This window comes from Cupressus sempervirens, chromosome 6 (assembly GCF_028749045.1).
Source record: "Cupressus sempervirens isolate cs-2001-9-10 chromosome 6, ASM2874904v1, whole genome shotgun sequence".
Taxonomy (NCBI): domain Eukaryota; kingdom Viridiplantae; phylum Streptophyta; class Pinopsida; order Cupressales; family Cupressaceae; genus Cupressus; species Cupressus sempervirens.
Window position 1 is genome coordinate 526,829,604 of NC_143123.1, and position 25,583 is coordinate 526,855,186.

The 25,583-nt window shown below is 34.9% G+C and overlaps 1 protein-coding gene across 1 annotated transcript in view; it reads right to left on the minus strand.

Moving 5' to 3' along the window:
* Positions 1-6,927: 6,927 nt before the first annotated feature.
* LOC149553341 (uncharacterized) overlaps positions 6,928-25,583 on the minus strand; it is a 45,724-nt gene continuing 27,068 nt past the window's right edge. Inside the window, exon 4 of the mRNA XM_089788808.1 lies at positions 6,928-7,610. Coding sequence (XP_089644934.1) covers positions 7,187-7,610 — 424 coding nt within the window. The 3' untranslated portion in view covers positions 6,928-7,186. The remainder of the gene's footprint in view (positions 7,611-25,583) is intronic.

A 25,583-nucleotide genomic window follows, 5' to 3' on the forward strand; every position in this document is an offset into this window, starting at 1 on the left:
AACACCCCTACTTATACCCAACTAAGCCACAAGTCAACCTAGCCCATTACAAATTAAAATAAACCCATACATTCAATGCCCATGCAAGCCACAAGTTAGTTGCAACAAATATTAAATACCTATACACAAATCAAATGCCAAAAGTTGACTCATAGCCAACTTGGGCAACACAAAAACCAAGACTAGACCAAGTGTTATAGAAACCACGTCAAGCATCAACAACTTCACCAAGCATAACCAATCCCTTCATCGACCAAGCCAACTCAAGCAACATTATTGTCAAGTTCCTAGTATAAACCAAGCCATAGTATACACCAAATGCCTTTACTAACTGAATCACTTGGTTAACACAACAACTACCACAAACTACCCAGTAATGACTTTGTACCACCTCCTTCACAGACCAAGTCCCTTCAATGACCAAGCCACTCAGGCTACACTACAATCAAGCTACACCAAGCTTCTAGTGTGTGTCAAGTTCCCAAAAGAATCATCGAGCGCCTTTGGAAAATATATGCCCCCAAGCTATACTAAGCTCCCTCAAGAACCGAGCACCTCCAGTATCACTCAACCAAGAACTACCAAGAGATAACCAAGTAACCACCTCTAATGAGCATCTCTTCTTCGACTGAGTACCAATCCAAGAACCCTCCAAAGCAACTACTGAGCCGCCTTCCATAAACTCCAAAGTAGCCACCAAGAAAACTTAAGATGTTCCTACATCATTGACACTAATATCATGAATAGACTTATTAACTCCCTTCCTAGATTTCTTGATGAAGAATAAAGTGGTGTTATTACTGCCCTACCACTGAGGAGGAGGTTAAGAAGGTGATATTTTCCATAAAACCCTATAAATCTCCTAGTCCAGATGGTTTTTAGTTGGCCTTCTTCTAACACTTTTGGGACCTCATAAACATAGATTTGGTTAGAGCTACCATCGAATTCTTCAAAACTAGTAAATTCCTAAGAAAGCTAAATAACACATATATTGTGCTTGTCCGTAAAGTTCATGAACCTAAAATATTTTCTAACTTTAGGCCTATTATTCTTTGTAGTATTGCTTATAAAATCTTTTCCAATGTTCTAGTTAAAATTGAATTGTATCTAGATAATTTCATTAGGCCTCCTCAAAAGGGATGTATCCTAGGACTATAGATTCTTGCTATTGTTATAAGCACATGTGAAGTTATTCACTCAATAGAAAAAGAGCATAAACTTGGGTTTGGCTCTGAAATTGGACATTTCAAAGGCGTATGATAAAGTTGAGTGGTACATTTCTTTATGAGGTCCTAACTCAAATTGGATTAAATAGTAAAGTTATTAAAATGACTAGGATGGTGGTGAAATCTATAAACTTCTTGGTTCTTGTTATTGGTACATCTTGGGGATCTTTTAAACTCGAGTGTTAATTGAGATGGGGAAAATCCCTTGTCCCCTTAGCTCTTCATAATGGTGGGGGTGGTGATGGGTAGATCTTTTACTAGTCTTGCCAGTTTAGGTTCAATTAAAGGGGTTAAAGAGGCCAGCTGCCTGCCTCTTGAGGCTATCCATTTTTTTTGGATCATACCTTCCTCTTTGGCTTCTCGTTTGTTGTGGAAGCTAAGAATTGAAGAAATTTTCTAGATAATTATGCCTCCACTTCTAGGCGATCAATTAATTATGATAATAGTAAAATGTAATTTTTCAACACCAACCTTGATTTGAGATGAAGTTTTACTATTGTGATTGGATGTCAATCAGTTGGTCTACTAGAAACTTACCTAGGTCTCCCTCTAATGGTGAAGTCTCTACCCCATTCTGGAACACTATCCTTGAGAGAATGTAGAAGAAATTAATTGAGTGAAAGGGGAAAGTTTTAAGTAGTGTGGCTAAACTCTAATTATTGTCTACCTCTCTTCAAGGTGTCCATGTTTACTTTCTCTCCTTATTCAAAATTTCCAATGGTATGAAATTTTTTTAAAGAAAAATCATTTGGATTGGCACTACTAAAAAGAACAAGATTGGTATGGTTAACTAGGACATAATGTGCAATCCTAAGGACAAGGGTGGTCTAGGAATTAGAAGAATCACTAATATGAACATAGCCCTCATCACTAAAATTATGTAATGCCTTGTTGTGAAATATGTCAGATGGGGAAATATTATGAAACTAAAATTTCTTAAGAACACTCCTTTTATTTATTTCTTAAGTGACAATGACTAACCCTCACATTCTAGAATATGGAACAATTTGATCCCAAAAAAATATGTCCTAAGGGAGGGTCTTAGGTGAATGGTGGCAAGAGGAAATAGAATAAGATTTTGGGAGGATAATTGGCTTGGGAGGAAGCCTCTAATGATGAGCGAATTCTATCATCTCATAGGCAACTTCAAATTACATTTTGGTGATATTGTTAGTTTGCACTTTACCTCATGGACGAAGTAAAGAAATCTCTTTGACATATTTCTTATGTATGGTCATCTTGAACTATAGAATCTCTTAAAGGATACTAGAATTATGCAATATCCTAAGGAAGATAATTTTGTGTGGGATAAAAACACTTCTAGAAAATTCACAATCAAATTGACATATTTTCTTTGATTTAAGAATGATACCACCCCAGAGTTTTGAAAGAATTTTTGGAATGGACAATTGCTCTCTAAAATAAACTTTTTTTGGTGGGCTACTCTCCATGCTAATATTGACAATCTCAAGAAAAGAGGTTTCTAGATTCCTAATAGATGCTATCTTTGCAAAGCTTAGAAAGAGGAAATTAATCACATTCTTATCTCTTGTTTGTTTGCTAGGGAAGCGTGGGATTTCACACTTCACAATTGTTCTCTCTTGGGTGTTTATGAATGACTTGTAATAGTTTATCCTAAGTTGGGATTGCCGTTTTAACCACCCCCTTATCATATTACTTTGGAAAATGACTACACCACATATATGCTAGGGTTTATGGAAGGAGAGAAACACCTAGGTCTTTTGGGAGGAAGAATGCACAACTATTGGTGTTTCCTCCATTGTTGTTGATCTAATGAAAGAGAATATAGATGTTAGCAAGTGGAAAAATCCCCCTAACCCCCCTTCTATTGGTGACCAAAAAATTGGTTTGTCTTGAAACCCCCTACGTTTCTTCAAGGTTTTTGATAACTCTAAAACTATAGCTAGGTTGAATACTAAATGATTAACCCCTCCTCATCTTCTATGCAAACTCAACTTTGAAGGTGTTGTGAGAGATGGTTGTGTTTCTAGTGGAGAATCATTAGGGACTCTGTTGGTAGTTTGTTCATGGCCTATGCAAGGAGTTTCAGCTCTACGTCCAACAATGTGGTTGAGACCTTAGCTTTGTATTAGGGTCTTAAATGTTTCTATCAATATGGGATGGAAACACTGATGTGTTGAGGGTGACTAAAATTATCATGGAAATGGTTAGAGAAAATATAGAACCACATTGGTCAATTTACAAGACCCTTGGTGATATATGGACACTGCTCTCACACCTCAAGAGATACACTATACAAAACATTTATATGTTGTGGTGGACTCATTGACTAAGTTGGGCCCACAGTTGCAAGGGATTAGGTGTTGGTGGCAGGTAGCATCTCTACCATGATATATTCAATCCCTTATTGAAAGGGAACAAAACTCTATACCTAGGTAATGATGGTTCCCTGATTTCCCTAGAAGTCTCATTGAAGTTTAAAGGTGGTGATGAATTTAAACAAATTGTCTTTACAATGAATTTAAAATTAAGTATCATCATGAAAAGACAAAGTTTTATAGCAGATGGGAAAGTGTTTATTTTTTAATTATTGCTTGGGCCATCATTACTAAGTTCGTAAAGATTATGATGGCAATCTCCAATGATCATGTCGGAAAGAGCTGAAATTTCAACATTTATTTCCATTTTGTCTCTTTTGGCTTGGATTAAAGTTCACAAAATTTAGAGGGATGTGTGGATGATATTTGAAAGTGGTAATGACTTCTTGCACATGGCGTTAGTTTCACAATTAGATAGAGGATTTATTACCATGCTTGATAATAATTGCAGTGATTTGAAATCTTCTTTTAGTATTAAGCTCAAGGTTGTTGGATTACTTGATATTCACCCTCTCTGCTAAGTGTTCCTATGAAGTGAGATTTTTCACTTTTGCCAATCTAGAGTTTTCAAGGGGTTCTAAGGAGGAGTTGGAGATAGGAGGTGATATGGTGGGGGTTGAGCCTCCAAGGATTGAGGACTACATGTGGAAAGACCCTTATGCATGGATGGTGATTAAAAAGGGAGGCCTACTTCCTTTCATGAAGTCTTTTCTACTCAATTTGTCAATTCCTAGAATAACAAGAAAGTTACCACTAATGACATCAGTTTCCAAGTTAATGAAGAAGTTATTGCTATGGCCACTAGTTTATATAAAATTGTGACTGGTGTGGATGACAAGGGAATCATATTAAATTATAAGTACAAAAAATACATATAGTTTACCTTTTAAATAGAAATTGATTTATACTTTCATTTTTATTAAAAAATTATTTGATTTAATTTAAATAACGTGAATCAAATCAAATGTCACTTTATTTGTAAATTATAAATGAGAATAAAGAGAACTATTTAAAATAGATTTTTTCAAAATATAAAGACATTCCCAAAAAACTAAAAAGAAATCCATCACTTCTACAAATTAAAATAGAAATAATACACAATTTTGATTGGTGCAAAACACTTATCAAGTAAATGCAATAGTATTGCCTATGACAAGTATTAATAAAATATTAGTATACAATTCTAATTGGTGCAAAACACTTAATAAGTAAATGCAATAGTGTTGCCTATGACAAGTATTAATACAATTGATTACAATATCATATATTACCATACATGTGTAAGAACTATTTATTCTATAATTGAAAAACTTGTCTTAAACTTCCAATATTCACAAGTTAAAATGGCTTGAGAGTTTTTCCATTCATGACATAGTGTGATTGTTTAAGTTTAGCAATATTGTTGTTACTAAAGGGTCAAACCCTTGTTAGACTATTGTGATCATAGGCTTTGTGCCCTCATTGATCCAAAATGTTTGCAAGTTACCTTTGTAATGATGTTGTCGGTGGTCTTGTCAAGTGACTTAGTGCTTGAGGCACTCTTGGACTTGTGTGCTCATGGGCATTGTAACTCTACTAGGGTTTTTTATGGGTTTGGACAAATTGCATGTGTTCATGCTAGGGATGTGGTCTAACTTGGTGCAGGCTAGGCCAAAAATTTAATATAAATTCTCACCAAGTAATTGAAAGATTTTTCAGCAAACATAATACAATTGCAATAAGCTTGTTTGCCAAAAAAAAATGAAATTGTGAGGGGAGGTTGAGGGGGAGGGCCATTTTAGCATGTGCCATGAAGATTCATGTGGCCTTTTTGATACCTCAATTTGGTGTTGACAAAAGAAACTTCATAAGTAATATACTAGGGAACACTAACCTATTAGGGTGGTGGTTGTCATTGCACCAAAAGATCAACCTATCAATACTTGATACAACAAAGACTTATAAAAGACACATAATGGTTAAGCCATTACACGAACCCTGCTAGGGATGCTAATTTGTTGCCAACAATCCTCCATTGAGCGTCAGCTATCACGGCCTGCATGGATTCAAACCTATGACCAAGCTCTAATACCACTTGTTAGAGTGATGGTTGTTGCTACACCAAAAGATCAACCTATCAATGCTTGATACAACCACAAGACTTATAGAAGATAAAGGAGGCAGTTAAGCCATGTTGCAAACCTCGTAAAGAATGCTGACACACTGGCAATAGAACTTACAAACCCATAAGGGCACTATCCCTTAATCCCTCAGAAAGCTACAACCCATCACCCACCTTAACACTTGATACAACCAGAAGACTTATAAAAGACACATGATGGTTAAGCCATTACGTGAACCTTGCGAGGGATGCTGACCCATTGCCAACAATCCCCCACTGAGCATCACTTGTCGTGGCTTGCGTGGATTCGAACTCGTGACCAAGCTCTAATACCATTGTTAGAGTGATGGTTGTTGCTACACGAAAAGATCGACCTATCAATGCCCAATACAACCACGAGACTTATTGAAGATAAAGGAGGCAATTAAGCCATGTTGTGAACCTCACAAAGAATGCTAACACTGCCAATAGGACTTACAAACCCATAAGGGCACTACCCCTTGATCCCTCTGAAAGCTACAACCCATTGCCCACCCTAATATTCTATAAATGAAAGCTATGTATAATCACATGATCTTATGGTATCATGGTGTATGATAAGTCTTTGTATGTTGTATAGCAAGTCTTCAGATGTTGCCCAACAATCCTTGATTTCTGTATAACTTTTCTATTGTTGCACAACAATCTTTAATTGTGCAACAAGTCAGTTACAAACATAGCTGAAATTATTGATGCGTGGGAGCAACTCTTAGAGATTTAGTTATGGTTTTCCAGGGGATAACCCTTAGTCTACTGTTATAAAAGGAAAATTTAGTCCTCAATGTGTGTAGAAGTCTAGTTTTGGTCTATATCTATAAAAGAAAGTAGTAATATGTTCCCTACATTAGTAGAATGCAAGTTTGTTTAAATAAAATATTATTAAAAAAATAATTTAATGTTTGGAAGATTTGTCAAATTATTACCCAAGTGTTCTCCAATTTTTTTGCATCCCTTGTCAAAACTAGGTTATTGAGTTTTTCAACTCGAATTTATTCACTAGACCACTTTAAACCGCTGAAACCCTGTCTCAAGGACAGACCATGGAAATGCATAACATACAAACCAATGCAACCTACACTTGACCAAGAAATCCCCTGTAATTTTTTCATGATTTCTGAAAAATAAACACTTGTCTGTTGGAAAACTTAGAATTGTCCTAGATATGGAAGAATGCCACTATGTATTCAATAACAAAGAAAAATCCAACGAATATATCATTTATAGCATGCTTTGATAAATACGTTCAAAGAAATATTACAATCTCTACCATATAGTTTCTTGAATGTACTATGCAACGTAATTTTCAGAATTTGTTTCATTTTAATCCAATGTATTATTAGAGCTATTTTACTTTATTTCAACTAATTCAACATGACAGATGCAAAAATTTACATTGAAGAACTAACATCAAAGATACTCCATGATGTGGAAAAGTTAAAACTTCAAACTATTTAATTCTTTCAATTCTGCTTTCCCACTGCATTTAACACCTCCAGGGGATCATTGTGAGAATGAGTAAAGCCTCTCCTGCGCTCCTCTTCAACTGTTTCTTGAGATCTGAATGCTATAACCCATGCTCTTCTCCAACTAGAATTGCTGTAGTTGCCACCTGATCCATGTAATACTCGTTCGTGATGCACAGTAGCATCCCCACGCTTTAATTCTGCAGCCTTGGGTGTGTCTTTCTCAGAAAGTTTAGCGGAAATTGTATGGGACTTATCACGATCACCATGAAGAGTATTATGGTCTCGTAATTCTGGTTCGAGATGTGACTCTGGAACAAAATGGAGACACCCATTTTCAACTGTGGAGTTGTCAATGGCAAGCCAAAATGATGCAGTCCTGGTATCTTTTGTTATTGGCCAGTAAGCCAAATCCTGGTGCCTGTAAAGAATATGATCATCAAATGGAAACTTAATAACTGAAGTTTACATGATAAAGGGTTTGTAAAGAATAATCTAACAAATCTTATAAATAAGAAGCTAAAATACTAAAGAGTAAACAATTCTGTGAAAATTCAACTGTGAGATTTTTGTACGCACAAACTTAAACCTTGGAAAATTGTTTACTTATGCTTCTGAATATAACCATAAAATTTACAAGGTCATTCTCTTAAATATGAATTTCAAAACCAAACAAATCTTATTCAATTAAATAAGTCCAGTTATCTTTAGACATATGATTCTACCCATCCCAAACATATTGATGAATATTATTTCAAAGGTATATCGAATGAGATGCAGCCCTTCCGAAGATCAGACATTGAATCTTGATACAAGCAAAGAAAATAGCAGAACTTGGGAAAACTGATGCACAACCCAATAGTCACAACTTAGCTAGTCAATGACTACTTTAAAAACACGCTTATTGACTCATTAAGTAACAGATCAAAATATTAATTGCCATCATGTCACTATGCTTGTTGGGCTTTGAATATCACTCTCACCTAAAATTCTTGTCTCCTCCCAACAGCATTCAGGTTGGAAAGACAATTTTGACTGGTCTGGTAGACAGAAAAGAAAAGAAACGATGCAGTAAGATAATTAGGCCTCGTAAGCAGGACCATTGAGGAGCCTCACTCACTTACAAAGTGACAGAGAGGAGTAAGCAACAAGAGGAATCCAAACAGCTAAGATTAGCAAGGGGAAGTTTGCAGAAAATCCAGACATCATTGATATGTGAAATGAGAGACAGGCTAGTGGTCCAGACTTAGGACATAATCATCCAAGCTAACAATCCCCCTTTGAAGAAAAACACATCAAACTACAAGATCAAGGAATATAACAAAGTCCATTTAGATTAAGTGGCTATTCAAATCAGCTATTGATCTGTAATTGCTCAAGATACTCTTCAGACACACGACAAACACAAGTCATGCAAATTTAAATTGTGTAATTATGTTGAGAGCATAATTTATAGTAATTGTAAGGAAAATGTAGTAACATGACTGGATAATAAAAACTCTAAATTCACAGCCAGCATCTCGAAAAAGTAACAAAAAAATATTTAAAAACAATCCATTAAAAAATGAAAAGACAAAAGTAGATAGTACGGCTAAAAAAGAACAAACTTCAAAGGAACTAAAATTTTAAGCAAATAATAAATAGCAAGGTTGCATGGGTACGTGGGTACGGGAACGGGAATGGGTACGGGATCGGGTACGGGTGCGCATATTTTTCAAAGTAGGGGACGGGGTAACGTAATTTTTTCTATATAATTAATATTTTATAGAAAATATAAAAATCAAAATATCTGTCATGAGTCATGGCATTGAGCATTCAAAACAAGAAATTTGAAAATATAAGCCATAAGTCAAATATATATATATGCTATTGCTGAATGTTTAAAGTATTTTTCATAATAGAGGACAGAGGTACTTGGGTATATCAAACTTATTTAAAAATTACACTTTTATATTTTATAAAAAATCTGATTTTATGAGTCATGACAATGGTTTTTCAAAACAAGAACAGTGATAAAGTTTGCAAATGTAATGTACTGTTTTCAGTTTCAGATTTGCTATATGTTTGAAATAATAATACATGATAAGTGCTTAGATGCATAACAAAGAAGGCAGACTTTAAACATGAACAAGAAGATCCTAAACCATATGACAATGACATATTGCAAATGATAAACTTTTGACTTGAACAGTGATAAAGTTTATTGTTAATGAGTATCAAAGTTTCAAACTGATTTGGTATTGAATTAAGTTTGATAAACAACAAGCTAATACAAAAACAAAAAACCCAAAAAAAAATCAGAGTCTTAATCAAGGTCCTTAGCTATGATGCTCTCCACCGAGTACCCGGTACGTGGGATATGTGTACTCGGTACTTGGGTACGTGGGTACGAGTACCAGGGGTGTGGGTACGAGTACCCATGCAACCTTGATAAATAGTTATATGGAAGCATCAGGTCAAAAAGTAAATGCTAACAAATCAGATATTTTCTTAATTAATACCAATGAGGAAGTAAAGAGAGAAATTTGTAGAATAATGGAATTTAGAAAAGGAACCTTTTCAGGCAAATACTTTGGTATTCAACTTGTAAAAGGCAGCATTAGAGAAAGTAAAGCTTGGGATACGGTTTTAGAAAAATTGGATAAAAAAATGGGATGTTGGAAAGGAGAATGGTTAACTAAAGTTGGTAGAATGACTATGATCAAAGCAATACTTTCAACCATCCCCACATATCATATGTCATGTATTCCCCTACTGAAAGGTGTAAAAAGGAAATTAGACTCTAAACTTAAAACCTTCTTCTAGCAAGGTATTGGAAATAAGAAAAAACAAGCTTTGAAAAAATGGGAAAAAATATGTAGACATAATAAATTTGGAGGCCAAGGCATAAAAAATTTGAGTTGGCAAAACTTATTTGGAGAATGTTTAAAGAACATACTAGAAAATGGACCAAAAAATTATTTCATAAATATTAAAGCAACAATAATCTTTTTTCTTTGTTTAGAACTAAAAATCCTCCAAAAGATTCAAGAATTTGGAACTTTATGTTGAACTGTTGCCCAATTAATAGCTAATAACTTAACTTCGGATATCGGTTTAGGGCAGGATGCTTATTTTGGGAAGATGCATGGGATGAGCTCCCTTCTCTAGATAGTGTAAATCTATCTATCAACATAAAAAAACTCTTTCAGCTTTGTGGGGTAAGAATGTGAGTGATTATTAAATTAAAATTAATGATAATTAGTATGGAGGATGACAATGGAAAATCCTAGATGATCTCCACTTTATCACAGGAAAGGTACATTTTTAATCAATTTTTAAAAGTAGACAGGAAAATCATAAGGATAGGAAAGATAAACTAATTTGGGAAGCCTCGAGGGACAGAAATTATAAAGTCAAACTAAGGTATGAAAAGATAATAAATTCTCAACAATGCAATAAGATTGGCATCCCTCTAAATCTATTATGGGATCCAGCGTGCCTTCCGAAAGCAGGCATCTTCCTTTAGGTTGCTCTTCAAAAGAGAATTTCAACAACAGATAGGTTTACCAAGTTGAGTTTTGAAGGACCGTCTAGATGCCCACTTTGTGAAAAAGAATCAGAAACTTCTGAATACTTGCTTTATGACTGTCCCTTTGCTAAGAATTGTTGGTATTGGTTATGAAAGAAATTAAACAGGCAAACCACATTCCCTAATAGCCTATTAAATTTATTTTTTAAAGTTGGCCGAAACATGGTTGTTCTAAGGTTTATAGTAATTTATGGAAAATATCCCATAGAAGAATTTTTGTAATGAAAAGAAACTCATATAAGGAGGAAGGTTCCTTTTCAGACTGGTATGCAGAAATGCGTAAAAATTGGTTTACACTAATTCATCCACCAATGATATACATAAAATCCAACAAGATTGCTAGGAAAAAAATGTAAATGGGAATATCCTTCTATAGGATGGTTAAAGTTACATTTTGATGGGGCCTCCAGAGGTAATCTAGGACCAACAAGCTTAGGATGTATTATATATTTAGATAACAGATCATGCCCAACTAAATGTGCCAAAACTTGAGGAGTAATATCTAATAACTTAGGGCCTGTTTGATGACCGGAATAGGAATTAAGAATAGGTATTTGTTATCCCAGATTCATTATTCTTGCATTTGGTGTCCTAGATTTGTTATTCTCGATGTGTTTGGCTTACCCAAAATTTGATGGAGAATATGTTTATCCTTTGTTTGGATGTGCAAAATTAAAATAGGAATAAGATTAAGTTTAAATATTTCCACCATTGCACAATGACCCAGCTTTCTCCTTTATGCGCTGGCAACATCTCTGTTTGGATTTAATCCAAAAGATGGAATGTCTTTGAATTTGGAGCTGATGGCAAAGTTAATGGGAAGGTTTCAATGCCCCCAATCCTTACACTCAATCACAAAGACAAAGAAGACTGAAAAGATGAATATCCGCTTGCAAAGAGCTCCTTCCAAGATTTAAATTCTTTCAATACCAAACCAGTGCTTTAAACCATCCATCTGGTGATCCACCATTCAAGTGTTCGCAAGTCCCCTGGAACAGTGTCTACAATGGCTTCTTGGATCTCATCACTGCAAGGAATACTGGTTCCCTCAAAGGGTTTTGTAAAAAATCTCAATCGACTACGTTCCAGCCTAGAAAGTTGTCACATAAGACACTTGAACCCAATTCATTTCTTCCACTTTTAGTCTATGGTATCTGCAAAGCATATTCGCACATTCTCCATCTTCCTCATACAAAAAAGGAAAACCTCATGAACAAAGTGGGAGGGAAATAATACATTGAATTCTAAACCCCAAAAATAATTAAAATGTAAAAAGTAAAAAGCAAAATCAAAAGCACGTTTTGGTGGAATTCGATATTCCACCTATCTTGGTGGAATATCAAAGGCACGTTTTGAGGTCAAAATGAGCTTATATATTCATATTCCTAATTCCTATTTGTCACACCCAAACGGTGGATTCAAAATTTTGGGTATTTGTTAACGCCTATTCCAGTTGTATTCTTGTCACCAAACGGGCCATTAGCGAAATTAGAGGCCCTGATAGAAGGCTCAACTCTAAGTAGAGAGATAGATATTAACAAATTAGTTATCGAAGGAGACTCACAAATTATCCTAAATGCATTAAGAAAAAGAGAAACCCAAAATTGGATCCTTAATTCTAAACTTGAATATGCCCTAACTATCATTGATCAATTTGAAGAAACAATCATAAAACATATTTATAGTGAAGGTCATAAAGAAGCAAATAATCTCACTAACAAAGGAGCAGACGAAAAAGAGATTCTAATAAGACATGCTAATATGATAAGTTAGACGTTTGTTCTTGGAGCGAAATTGGTTTAGAACTTTTACTATAAAAAAAACATGTTAATTTCTTTTGATAGGTTGTGTATGTCTATGTGCAAGATGTATAATTGACCAAGTTAGCTAATATCATGGAAGTGTAATGTTAATAAGAGAATTTTAGGTTAGTCAAAACTTTTCCTTATATGCTATTTGATTTTAAAATTAAAGTTAAAAGGAGATAAGTTTCATTTTTTATTATGAAGCATACTTCATTTCATTCTAACAAACTTGATCATAGTTAAGTTTAATTTTCAGGGTATATTCATAAGGAATTATCAAGCGCAAAGATATAAATTCGGAAATAAAAAGCAAATGCTAAAATTGGTTTAAATTACTCTAAGATATTTATGTAAGGGCTAGAACAAGGATACCTATCAATCTCTGATCTTTGGTGCCCATTGAGATGGTTTTCAATCTAAACACAATCTTGGGCCTTGTGGCCTCCTACCTATCAATATCTGCTTGTAGAGAGCTCCTTGCAAGATTTAAATTCCTTCAATACCAAACCAGTGCTTTAAACCATCTGTCTGGTGAGCCGCCATTTCAAGTGTTCGCAAGTCCCCTAGAATAGTGTCTAACTGTCTACAATGGCTTCTCGAATCTCATCACTACAAGGAATACTAGTTCCCTCAAGGGTTTTGTCAAAAATCTCAATCGACTACGTTCCAGGCTAGAAAGCTGTCACATAAGACACTTGAACCCAATTCATTTCTTCCACTTTTAATCTATGGTATTTGCAAAGCATATTCACGTGTTCTCCATCTTCCTCGTGCAGAAAATCAAAAACTCACGAACAAAGTGGGAGGGAAATAATACATCAAGTTCTAAACCCTAAAAATGATTAAAATGTGAAAAAGTAAAAAGCAAAATCAAATGCACATTTTGGTGGAATTCGATATTCCACCTATTTTGGTGGAATATCAAAGGCACATTTTGAGGTCAAAATGAGCTTATCTATTCATATTCCTAATTCCTATTTGTCACACCCAAACAATGGATTCAAATTTTTGGGTATTCCTTAACGACTGACTATTTCAGTCGTATTTCTGTTGCCAAACGGGCCATTAGCGGAATTAGAGGCCCTAATAGAAGGCTTAACTCAAAGTAGAGAGATAGGTATTAACAAATTAGTTATTGAAGGAGACTCACAAATTATCCTAAATGCATTAAGAAATAGAGAAACCCAAAATTGGATCCTTAATTCTAAACTTGAATATGCCCTATCATTGAACAACTCAAAGAAATAATCATAGAACATATTTATAGTGAAGATCATAGAGAAGCAGATAATCTCACTAACAAAGGAGCAAACGGAAAAGAGATTCTAATAAGACACACTAATATGATAAGTATAAGTTAGATGCTTGTTCTTGGAGCGAAATTGATTTAGAACTTTTACTATAAAAAAAAAACATGTTAATTTCTTTTGATAGGTTATGTCTATGTGCAAGATGTATAATTGACCAATTTAGCTAATATCATGGAAGTTTAATGTTAATAAGAGAATTTTAGGTTATTCAAAACTTTTCCTTATATGCTATTTGATTTTTAAATTAAAGTTAAAAGGAGATATGTTTCATTTTTTATTATGAAGCACACTTCATTTCATTCTAACAAACTTGATCATAGTCCAATTTAATTTTCAGGTTATATTCACGAGGAATTATCAAAAGCAAAGATATAAGTTTGAAAATTAAAAACAGACGCTAAAATTGATTAAATTACTTTGTGATATTTATTTAAGAGCTAGACCAAGGATACCTATCCATCTCTAATCTTTGGTACCAACTGAGATGGTTTTCAATCTAAACACAATCTTGGGCCTCATGGCCTCTTACCTATCAAAAAAAAATACTTTAAAGGAACTTTAGCAAGGATAATTTTTTTGAAAATCACAAGATATACAAAAGATATAGTAACTCACATCATAAGAGTGAAATATCATGATGCGAATGTTGATGAGACCTAGAGAGTTCCCCTTTCAAGGAGCCAGTGTGTCACGCACACACAAAAAAAGTGGGAAGGATAGCAGCCCCATGAGTGAAAAGTATATAGTCGAACTGATTTTGTGGGGCCAAACTGAAATGCAAGTTTAAGCTTGTTAAATTCAGGTCACCCTGAGTGAGCCAAAAACTATTGATTAGGTATAATTGGTTCTCAATTCAAGAAGTCAACATGCCATACACTAACCAAGAATGGAAAGAATTGTAAGGCTGAGTGAACAAATGTCCAATCTCAATTCAAGGACTGGCTCCCTGCCTACTCTAAGATTATTCTAACAAGGAAAAAGGAGAAAGAAGGAAATGCTGAAACTAAAATAAAGAAAGCATAAAAAAGCTAGGTTGCATGCGTACGCATATCCACACCCCTAGGATGTGTACCCACGTACCCTAGTACCAGGTACACGTACTGCAAGTACTGGATACTCAATAGAGATCATCATTGCTAAGAACCTTGATTAAGATTTTTTATTTTTCTTTCAATTTTTTGTTTGTGTATCAGCTTGTTGTTTATCAAGCTTAATTCAATATGTGATCAGTTTGAAACTTTGATACAATACTGACTAACAGTAAACTATATCATTGTTCAAGTCAGAAGTTTACCATTTGCAATATGTCATTGTTGAATGATTTATGATCTTCTTGTTCATGTTTAAAGTCTGCCTTCTCTGTTAAGCATCTCAACATTTATCATACATTATTACTATTGTTTACAAACATATTGCAAATCTGAAATTGAAAACAATACATTACATCTGCAAACTTTATCATTGTTCTTGTTTTGAAAAATTATTGTCGCGATTCATATTTTCTATAAATATTAAATTATACTTTTAAAAAAGGTTTGACATACCCAAATACCCCTGTCCCCTATTTCAAGAAATAGTTGTACCCGTACCCTAAGTACTCAAGTACCCCCGTCTCCATGCAATCTTGTAAAAACACCCATCAGCCAAGAGTAGATATCCACTTACTAACTTATTGGAGCTAAAGAGCTCACTGTAGAATAATCAACAGCAAGAAACATGCACATAACAATTGAAGGAAAAAGACAAGACTTGAAACCAGTGTAACATGGGGACTCACACTCACCTCCTAAACCCTGAAGTACCCATCCACGAGACGTACCCGCACCGAGTACTTGCGCACCCAAGTACCCCCACCTCCGCCATTCCGCAACCATGCTTCCATTGGAATGGGTACTTGGATTTCTATTTGAATTTTTTTTTTTTAACGTTACTATCGGGTATGTAATATGTTACTATGTTGAATGTTCAATTGTTCTAGTTCATTTTGCAATTTTGATCTCTACTGAAACATCATTTCATAACAAGCATTTCAAGTTCTATATGTATATTATACAACATCCCTCCCTGCCCCATCCTCCCCTTGCCACTATCCCCTGGCTGTCCCCTTGCCATCTTGAAAAATGAGGCCCACTTTCTCCCCATCACAGAAACTCATCCCAACGTCCCCTCATCCTGACGTTCCCCAGCACTAGGGTTATATTGCTTGAAACATTCATATAACAATGCTTTTTAATATTTACATTAATCACTTAATCATTACAGAAGCGCAAGTACACCTAAAATGCACAATGAGGCTCCCGTGAAAGGCAAAAAATGATGAAAGGTAAGAGAATACACATCCCAAGCTCAACAACTCAATCACCAACACAAATGCTATAATGGATAGAAATACCAGAATATAATGATCTGTTGTAAAATGTTCCAACCTTCTGCAACCCTACTTTTGAGGTATTCGTAGAATATGGGAGAAGAGATGTTAGTGTGAATAAAGAGTCCTGCACAATGAGCTCACCTAGTAGTCTTATTCACATGCTTCCTTGTGTTGTGATGTGGAGCCTAATTAGACTCTGAGGTTAATTTTTCCCCACTTCATTCGGTGTAGTTTCCCTCATTTTTAACTAAGGGTTTCAAGGCAGTTCCCCCAAGCTCTAGGAGTCAAGGGGATTCCTAGGGCAACAATCTAGGCAGGGTCAAGGAGAAGTGCTCCTTGTGGATTCCTAGGGCAACAATCTAGGCAGGGTCAAGTAGAAGTGCTCCTTGTGGATTCCTAGGGCAGCGCACCTTGCAGGGTCCTAGAGTCAAGCAACAATGCCCCCAAAGCCAATAATTAATATATTATTGTAAAAGGCATTAGGAGTTATATTTTTTCTCTTGGTTGGCTTATTCTAGCCCTAACTTTGTAAGCGGCAAAATCTTGTATAAAAAGGCTTAGGGTTAGGGATTTTATGATGTATGATGAGATTGTAGCTTCTTACAGTGATATTGAGCTGTACGGAATTACAAATTGTAATTAGGTTGTAATCACTAGATAATAAGAATATTGGACTTCTTGTTTGGTGGGTGTAGCCCAAGGATTAGGTGAACCACGTTAAATCTTTGTGTCATGTGTTCTCTTTTGTGTGATTTATTATTTTCTAACATTGGTTATATTTGCATGTAATTGTTATTTATGTCTCGTTAATCCTAACAACTTGGGTCCTAGGAATCTTTTTAAAGTCACAGTTGTTATGAGATTCAATCTTATCTTATGTCATCTGCTTCTTGTTTAGTCCATTTGATGTCAATTCTCTTGTGGCATAGAAGTAAGACGATTGTCATGATCTTGTCTAATTCTATATCTCAACCTTGCTTATAAAAGAAAGAATTCTTGTACATTTATATCATCATAGGAATATCTACTATAATCGATTTACAATTTGATCATTGCAAATTTTTCATCCATTATAAACCAAGCTATCTTCTTTCTACAGTCTTTTGTTGAGGGTTTTGATCCTGGGGTGTGTGAATCCACTATTGGTGATTACATAGTACCAAAGCTTAGAAACTGCAAACTCCTCAAATTCAAGGTTGATATGGGAATAAGATTTTGCTTGGTCCATTTTGGCACACAAAACAAATATTACTATGAGTCCAAAAGCCGCAAAAACCCTTGTTTTCATACACTTCATTTTAGGCAATACAAATTATTTGGGCAATTTTTGAGGGGTTAAGGAACTCGAAATGTTTTTGTATAAAGTCATAAAGTCATACAAATTATACCTTATGGCTTGGTCATGAAGTTTGCAGCAGCATCAATGGTCTCAAGTGCAATTGCAAGGTATATTTGCAAAATATTTTGCACTTGAGTTCATAGAGTATTACCTTTGGGCTAGAAACGCACCGACATGGTACAACAAATTCTTTTTAATTTGGTTTTTTTTTTCTATAAATATTTTTCTACATGTTTAATTTTGAGAGTCACTAGTTGTCATAAACACACAACCCTACCACCAAATGGCCCTAGCTAATGACACCACAAATCATCCAACACCCTTAGTCACATAGACCAACTAGTGGGGAACTCTTTCCCCTAATGCTCTTATAAAATTCAAATCGACATAACTTTTGATCTAAGGGTAGGGATTTTGGCAAACAAGATATCAGTAGAAAGTTTCATTACTTCCTATTGGTTTAAATTTTCTGTATTATTATTAGGTTTTGCTTCTAGTGCATTTTCTTTCTAGTTTAGGTCAAATCTCCCATTTGGCCATCGTAAATAAATATATCCAATTTTTCAAAAGAAAACGTCTAAGTACAAATTTACAATTTTATCTTGCCAAATGTTCTCTTAAAATTTTGTCTGGCCTAAGGATGAAATTGGTTGTTTCAGAAGATCAAGCGAAACCGGTTGAAAAATAAGCTAAGTCCCTCCCACTGGCCTGAAGGCGTCCAAGGCTCAAAACTCTCGAAAAAATCAAAATTGTTGGACAATCCAAAAAATTGCCAAGGCAACAAAAAAAAGGGGGGTCCCCAAAATTTTTTTGGGGCAATGGTGTGAGAATCTCACAACAATAGGTTCCACCGAGCATAATATCAAGCGGGCACCACAAGCTTTACTGAGCTCTTTCAGTCTCCGAGTTCCTTGAGCAACTCAACAACCAAGAACTCCTCTAATGATTGAGCAACACCTTCTTCAACTAAGTTCTCCATTTCCAAGATCAAAATCACTCCAACATACAGGATTGCCAACTATCGTAGGATGCTCCTGCATCACACACACACACACACACACACATCCCAAAAGAAGTCATCCCATGCAAATAGAGAATTTTTCAATTGCTATAACATCCAAGTAAGCAATGAGAATGTGAAGACACAAAAGCTAAAGAAAATGTACATAATATAGAATCTAAAAAAAGTTCATAGATAATTTTGAAGAGCTCTATAAGACTTTTCCAACACTACAAGAATTGTGAAAAACAATAATCTCACTATGGTAACATAAATTCAATATTCAAGATATAATCATAGAGTATTTATCTCTACGTTGGTCACAATCCATAGTCCATTATTTTCTTGGGAAACACCTCCTGCAACACTGCAATAGATAAACCCACAAAAGGGTAGGGCTTCAAATCGAAGATCATTCAAGTCGAAAGTACTTGAATCTATATGTCAAAGATTGACTTATACAAATGAATGTATATCAACTATGATGAAACACAAAGAAAAATGCTCAATGATCACACATGATTAGATGTAATACAAACAACGAAGTAAACCCGTGATACACAAATTAAAATAGCTATCACAAGCTAAATATGATCCACATAAAAAAAAAAAAATGTAGAGCAGAGCATATACTTTGCACTCAAAACCTTGCAAAAGACTGGGGAAGTAGTAGTAAATAACTGTGAGATAATAGAAATCATCGATACAAGACCAGCATCATGCATATCACATGAAAGAGGCTCAAAAAATAAAACCAATTATTTCTACTTGAAACTACTCAAACACAAAACATAGAAAAAATATGATATATCTCACAAGAAAGTGAGAAAACTGGTAGTTACCAAACAAGAAGTCAACTTAACAAAAGAACAAGGGTAGCAAATGGATATAACAAAGGAAGCAAAAAATAGTTACAGTGAATGGACAATAGACGGATTTGATGCAGCAACAAAAAATTTTAACTTTCCTTTTTGCTATTTATTTTAACAAGATCATCCCGACCATGGTAGGCCACACCTATCCCCTTGTGCATTATTCTGTTGGCCTTGTGTTTGCCGTGATTAAAGCAAAGATGTTAAAATAAATATTATCCGATACCTACTAAGTTTGTTGTCCACTATAATTTTTGATGAAGACGTGGATGATTTGAATCTTACAAATCAAACAAGCATAGTTATCGTGCAAAGGTTGAAGTTATCGAATGCAAAACATAGAGCCTGAATGAGACAGAGAGAGTGCACTAAGGCAACACAACGATGACCATTGGTAGAGAGAATGCAAATACAAGTGGATGTCAAGGAGAAAAAGGTAACATACAAGGAAGACAGGAAGCGTCTTATGCCATGACTCTATAGAAACGAGCAAGGATTAACATCTCAAATGTAACGAGTGCAAGGAAGGAACTATCAAAGGAAGATAGATGTAACACTACACTTGAAGTCACAATAGATGACTGAGAGTTACACAATGAAGACCAAGAGACTAAGCAACAAAAAATTTGGAAAAAAAATTGTACCAACATCTCCATCATGAACAAACGGCAACCCACATATGAATACATGGATCATAACAACATGTCATAGCTAACAGGTCATCAAAGAGCTATGCCATGTCAAAAATGGCAACGCATGATCATGATGTGCGACAATAATCGAAATGCAAGAATCCATAGATTGAACAAGGCCTGTGACACTCGATGAAGGAGAGATAAAGAATTCTACACATAAAAAAAGTTGAATAAAAAAGAGATCATGACAGGAAGATGAAGATAATCTTACCAAGAAAAATAGCACCTTGGGGCAGATCCAACACCTATTATGAAAGATGAGAATCAACTGATACTGAATGAAAGCATCAAACTGATAACTACTATTATTGGAAATGCATGCCTTGAATTGAAGCATGAACTATCAATAGTCCATTATATGCTCTAAAGGAAATACAACAACATTGACCCTCATGTGCTTTGGTCAATCTACACTGAGAAGGATTAAAACATAACCATTGAAATCATTTTTTCTCTTGCACATCTACAACCCTTGGTCAACTTCACATAGAAAGTTAAGGGTACTCTGGTTACATAGATTGACAATCCATTAAAGTCAAGATCAGAATGTTGGCAAGGTTCATAGATGAAATTTATTGTTGTTATCAAAACTAGGCTTTGATACCATGTTAATGATTAGCCCAAAATAAGTAATAAATAGCAATAAACAAAAACAAAATAGGAACAAAAGACACAAGAGATTAATATTGGGAAAACCCTTAAGCTTGAAGGGAAAAACCCAGCCACACCAGGAAATATCTCTTTTATTCATAATAAAATGTTTGAATACAATGCTTTCCACTAGATATAATATAAATAAAGAATTGAGAGACACTTCTTCTCACAACTAAAGGTCTCTTCAATTTCTAAAAGCAAGTATTTTCATATTTCCAAATGCATGGCCCTTTGTATGATACATGTCTCTTCAAATAATATTATTTCAATTATTATCATAAATATATCCTGAAGTTGTGGACATAGTATTTTCCCCATTTCAACATATAGAAAAATCGAAGATAAAGATCTCTATCGCGGCTAGGATCTTCAACATTAGTCACATTTGAATTCAATTTTCAAAAACTAGAAGTGAATTTAAAATTTCATCTTTCCATTTCTTGTTCATTAACATTTTCATTTGGTTATATCTCATAAAAATGTTTAAATCCCAAGTATTGGCATATTGATCTTTCCTTGAAACTCTAAAGTGTTGACTATTTGGTCTCCCAAGATATTGGTTTGAGTGTGGACTGCACTCTGAATAGGATTGACTTTTAAAGAATACATAGTGATGAACAAATATATGTTTAACAAATTTAGCAATTATACTGTGAGTATATCATATGGAGAGGTCTGTATATTTGTGGTATAGAATAATATGATTGTATCATACGCATTGATATAAATTAATGGTATACAAAATGGTACAAAAAAATGATAGCCACAATCGGTGATAATGTAGGTTTTGTGCATTTAAGTTGGACCCATTAGTGTGCATGTATATATATACATTGGTGTGGTTGTAAGATTATAGATTAGTATGTGAAATGAGCATAGTCATAAAAAATGAAATGAGATTGATACTTGAATCTTGATCAATGATCAACAGAAGTGGTTGAATAAAAAACCATACCATTTCTTGCATAAAAAGAAGAGAGGTGTTATCTATTGCAAATGGTGTTTCAATGTATGACTACCATTACTTGTTTGTTTGGAGAGTATCCTTGGAAAGGATGGTTCATCGACTAATTATTTATTTCATTAATTTATAAATAATGCTCTACCTATTAGTAATTTTCATATTTTGGTTTGTTTGATCCTTGAATTTTAATCATTTATTACTTTTGTGACATCTAAACTCTAGAGTACCTGATGAGACTAAATCATGTTTTATTATGCTTGACATGTTTAAAAATCATGCTATTATCCACTAGCTCAGTTAAAGAAGCAATTGGATCAAATGGAGGGACTTGTGGAGGTATCCTCTGATTTATTTGGATTGGTCAAGTAATTGCATGTATACGTCAGTTGGTGAATGGCAACACTTATGGGATCCTCAACTGATCATTTTGGCTTATCCCACAGACTAAGTGCAATTCAAGTTGACACCAAGAAATTGTTGTGTAGGAATGGATATGCACATTACTAAACATCCAATTAGGAGGCCCTATTAGTAGTACTATAATGATTTTTATGCATTATAAGCCAAGGTTGACACCATTGGTTTTATGAGACTTTTATGTGGGGTCATTGATTTACATTTAAGCATGTTAAATTGTGGTGACTGATCAGGAAAGTAATATACATACTGTACAGTGAAAGATGAAATGGACTCTTTGTTGAAGAATAAGACATGATACTTATGCAAGTTGCCTATAGGTAAAAGAGTTTTACAGAATAAGTGGGTTCACAGGTTAAAAGAAGAGGATGGAGGTAAGAAAAGATTTAAAGGCAGGTTAGTTGTAAAAGGATTTGCACAGAAAAAAGGCATTGATTTTGATGAGATATTTTCTCCTGTTGTTAAAATGACTTCTATTTGTACTATTTTAAGTATTGTGGCTATTGAAGATTTGCATTTAAAGCAGCTTGATGTTAAAACAGTCTTCCTTCGTGGTGATTTGAATGAAGAGATATATATGGCTCAGCCACGGGGATTTAAGGTCAAAGGTGAGAACAACTTAGTGTGCAAATTGAAGAAAAGTTTATATGGCTTAAAGCAAAAACCTCAGCAATGGTATCTGAAATTTGACAGTTTTATGCATGAGCATGGATACAATAGGTGTCATTCAAGTCATTGTGTTTACTTTAAGAGGTTGGATGATGACAACTACATTATTTTATGTTAATATGTTGATGATATGCTTGTAGCTAGGTCTAAAATGGATCATATTATGGGGCTGAAACACCAATTAGCACATGCATTTGCTATGAAGGATTTGGGGGCAACAAAAATTTGCAGAGATGGGAAGAACAGAAAATTGACACTATCTCAGTCTGATTATGTTGAGAAGGTGTTGCAATGTTTCTTTATGGAGAATGCTAAAGCTGTCAGCACACCTTTACCTAGTCATTTGAAGTTGACTAAGGAGATGTGTCCCAAGATAAGAAGAGAAGGATAAGATGTCCAAAGTACCCTATGCTTCAACTATAGGAAGCTTGATGCATGCTATGGTATGCACCAAGCTAGATATTGCACATGCAGTGGGAGTTGTTAGCAGGTATATGAGTCATCCAAAAATTGAGCATTGGAATGCAGTCAAATGGATTCTCAGATATTTGAAAGGAATATCCAATAAGTGTTTACACTTTGGGGGCTCTACTACTAATTTACAAGGCTATGTTGACTTAGATTTGGCAAGAGATATTGATACCAGGTGGAATACTACAAGTAGGCAGCTGTGAGCTGGGTTTCTAGGTTACAGAAGGTTAATGCTTTATCCAATATAGAGGCAGAGTATGTAGCTGCTATAAAAGCAGCCAAGGAGATGATATGACTTCAGTTCTTCTTGGAAGAATTGGGACACCCTCAGCAGGATAATTATTTGTTTACAGATACTTAGAGTGCCATTCATCTTGCAAAGAATTCAGCTCTACATTCAAAGACCAAACACATACAGTTGCGATACCATTTCATTCGGTCAGTTTTGAAGGATGGATAGTTAAAGTTGGACGAGATACATACAGATGACAATCTAGCAGATATGTTTACAAAGGTAGTAACAAGGGAGAAGTTGAACTCCTCTTCAGCTTCAGTTGGTCTTTTGGACTAAACATGAATAAAAGAACAGCAGAGTCTAGGGTGGTTTGATCCAGTGGGAGCCTCATGGAGTAGCAGCATAGTTACAAGATCAATCTCCAAGTGAGAGATTGTTGTTTAGTGTGGAGCCTGATCAGTCCCCAAGTGGGAGATTGTTAGATTGTGATGACTGATTAGGAAAGTATTGTACATACTTCATAAATTCTTTGGGGCTCGGGGCATCGCCCCGAAATAAAAAAATTTGGGGCCCTATTTTATCAAGATTTTGGGCTGACATATAATTATTAATTATAACCCTAAAGCAGAAAAAATACTTGTATAAAAGAGCTTAGGGTTAGGGATTGTTTCATAGGAGTGATGTGAAAATTGGTTCTTGTGGCGGTATTGAGCTATAAGGGATTATGGATTGTAATCAGGTTGTAATCACTGGATCGTAATAATATCACACTTGCTATTTGGTGGGCATAGCCCAAGGATTGGGTGAACCACATTAAATCTTGGTGTCTTGTGTTTTTTTTTCTATGTGATCTATTATTTTCTAATATTGGTTATATTTGCATGTAATTGTTATTTCTGACCATGGTTTAATCCTAAAAAAAATTATGCGAGTCAAATCCTACTTTGTGAATTATTTGAAAATGGCTAAAGATGATATGTTTTTTCATAGTATTATTTGTTCTTTGTAAGATTTGTAGTGGTGATCTACACATGTTTGTCTCTTACCATGCAATATGCTCTCATGACCCTATCCATGATGGGTAGGATCCCATTTTCACAGTAACATATGAAAGAGGTGTACAACCCTATGGTTGGTTGAAAAGCAATCCGACAATCCCCTCTCTTCCTTTCTCATCCAGTTTTTTTAAATCAATAATCATTTGTTTCTTTTGATAGTTTCAATTTAGGAAACATATGTTGAGATGCATTCAAACATTCGTATTGCAATTTCTTTGGACAAAAAGATGATTCACCTACTCTTGCAAGATTAGGCTACTTTATTTCATGATGCAAGTATATTGAAAAGAAATCAATCTTCATATTGCTATAAATTTGTATGGAAAAAATGTGAATATGTTCATCAAATCATGAAAGTTGTATTTGCATTTTATACTTGCTATACACTATGTCTGCATCCTGACCACATAAATTAACAAATGTATTTTATTAAGAATGGATAGTTGATAGGCCGATTATAGCTCATTTGAAGAAACTGATAAGGCTATGTACTATTATTTGACAAGTTAACCTATAATGCCCTGCCCGAAGATCCTTGGAACAAGGATGAAATACAAGCCAAGATAAAAAAATTTACAAGTATGAGTGCACACAACGTCATACAGGGATCACAAAAATCGCAACGGAAGACTTAGCCACCATTCCGACAACCAACAAATCTCCAAACACCACTACCCGAACTAACACAACTAATTGAAGGACAAAAAATCACTACGATAGCAGAACCTAAAATCTTCGAAATGCAAAAGCAAGGAAACACTAGCAAGCCGAAAGGGTACTTAAAACACCAAAATGCATTTCTCGAAAACCAGTGGAGATACCACCTGTTTTTCATGCAAGGACAACAGACTGACAGAATCCCATGCAAGTAAGTGCAACACTACCCATGAGGATCTGCCTTTCACACAAGGAAATGCATCAAAGGGCACGAGGAAGTACTTGGCCCAACAACCAAAGTACCCC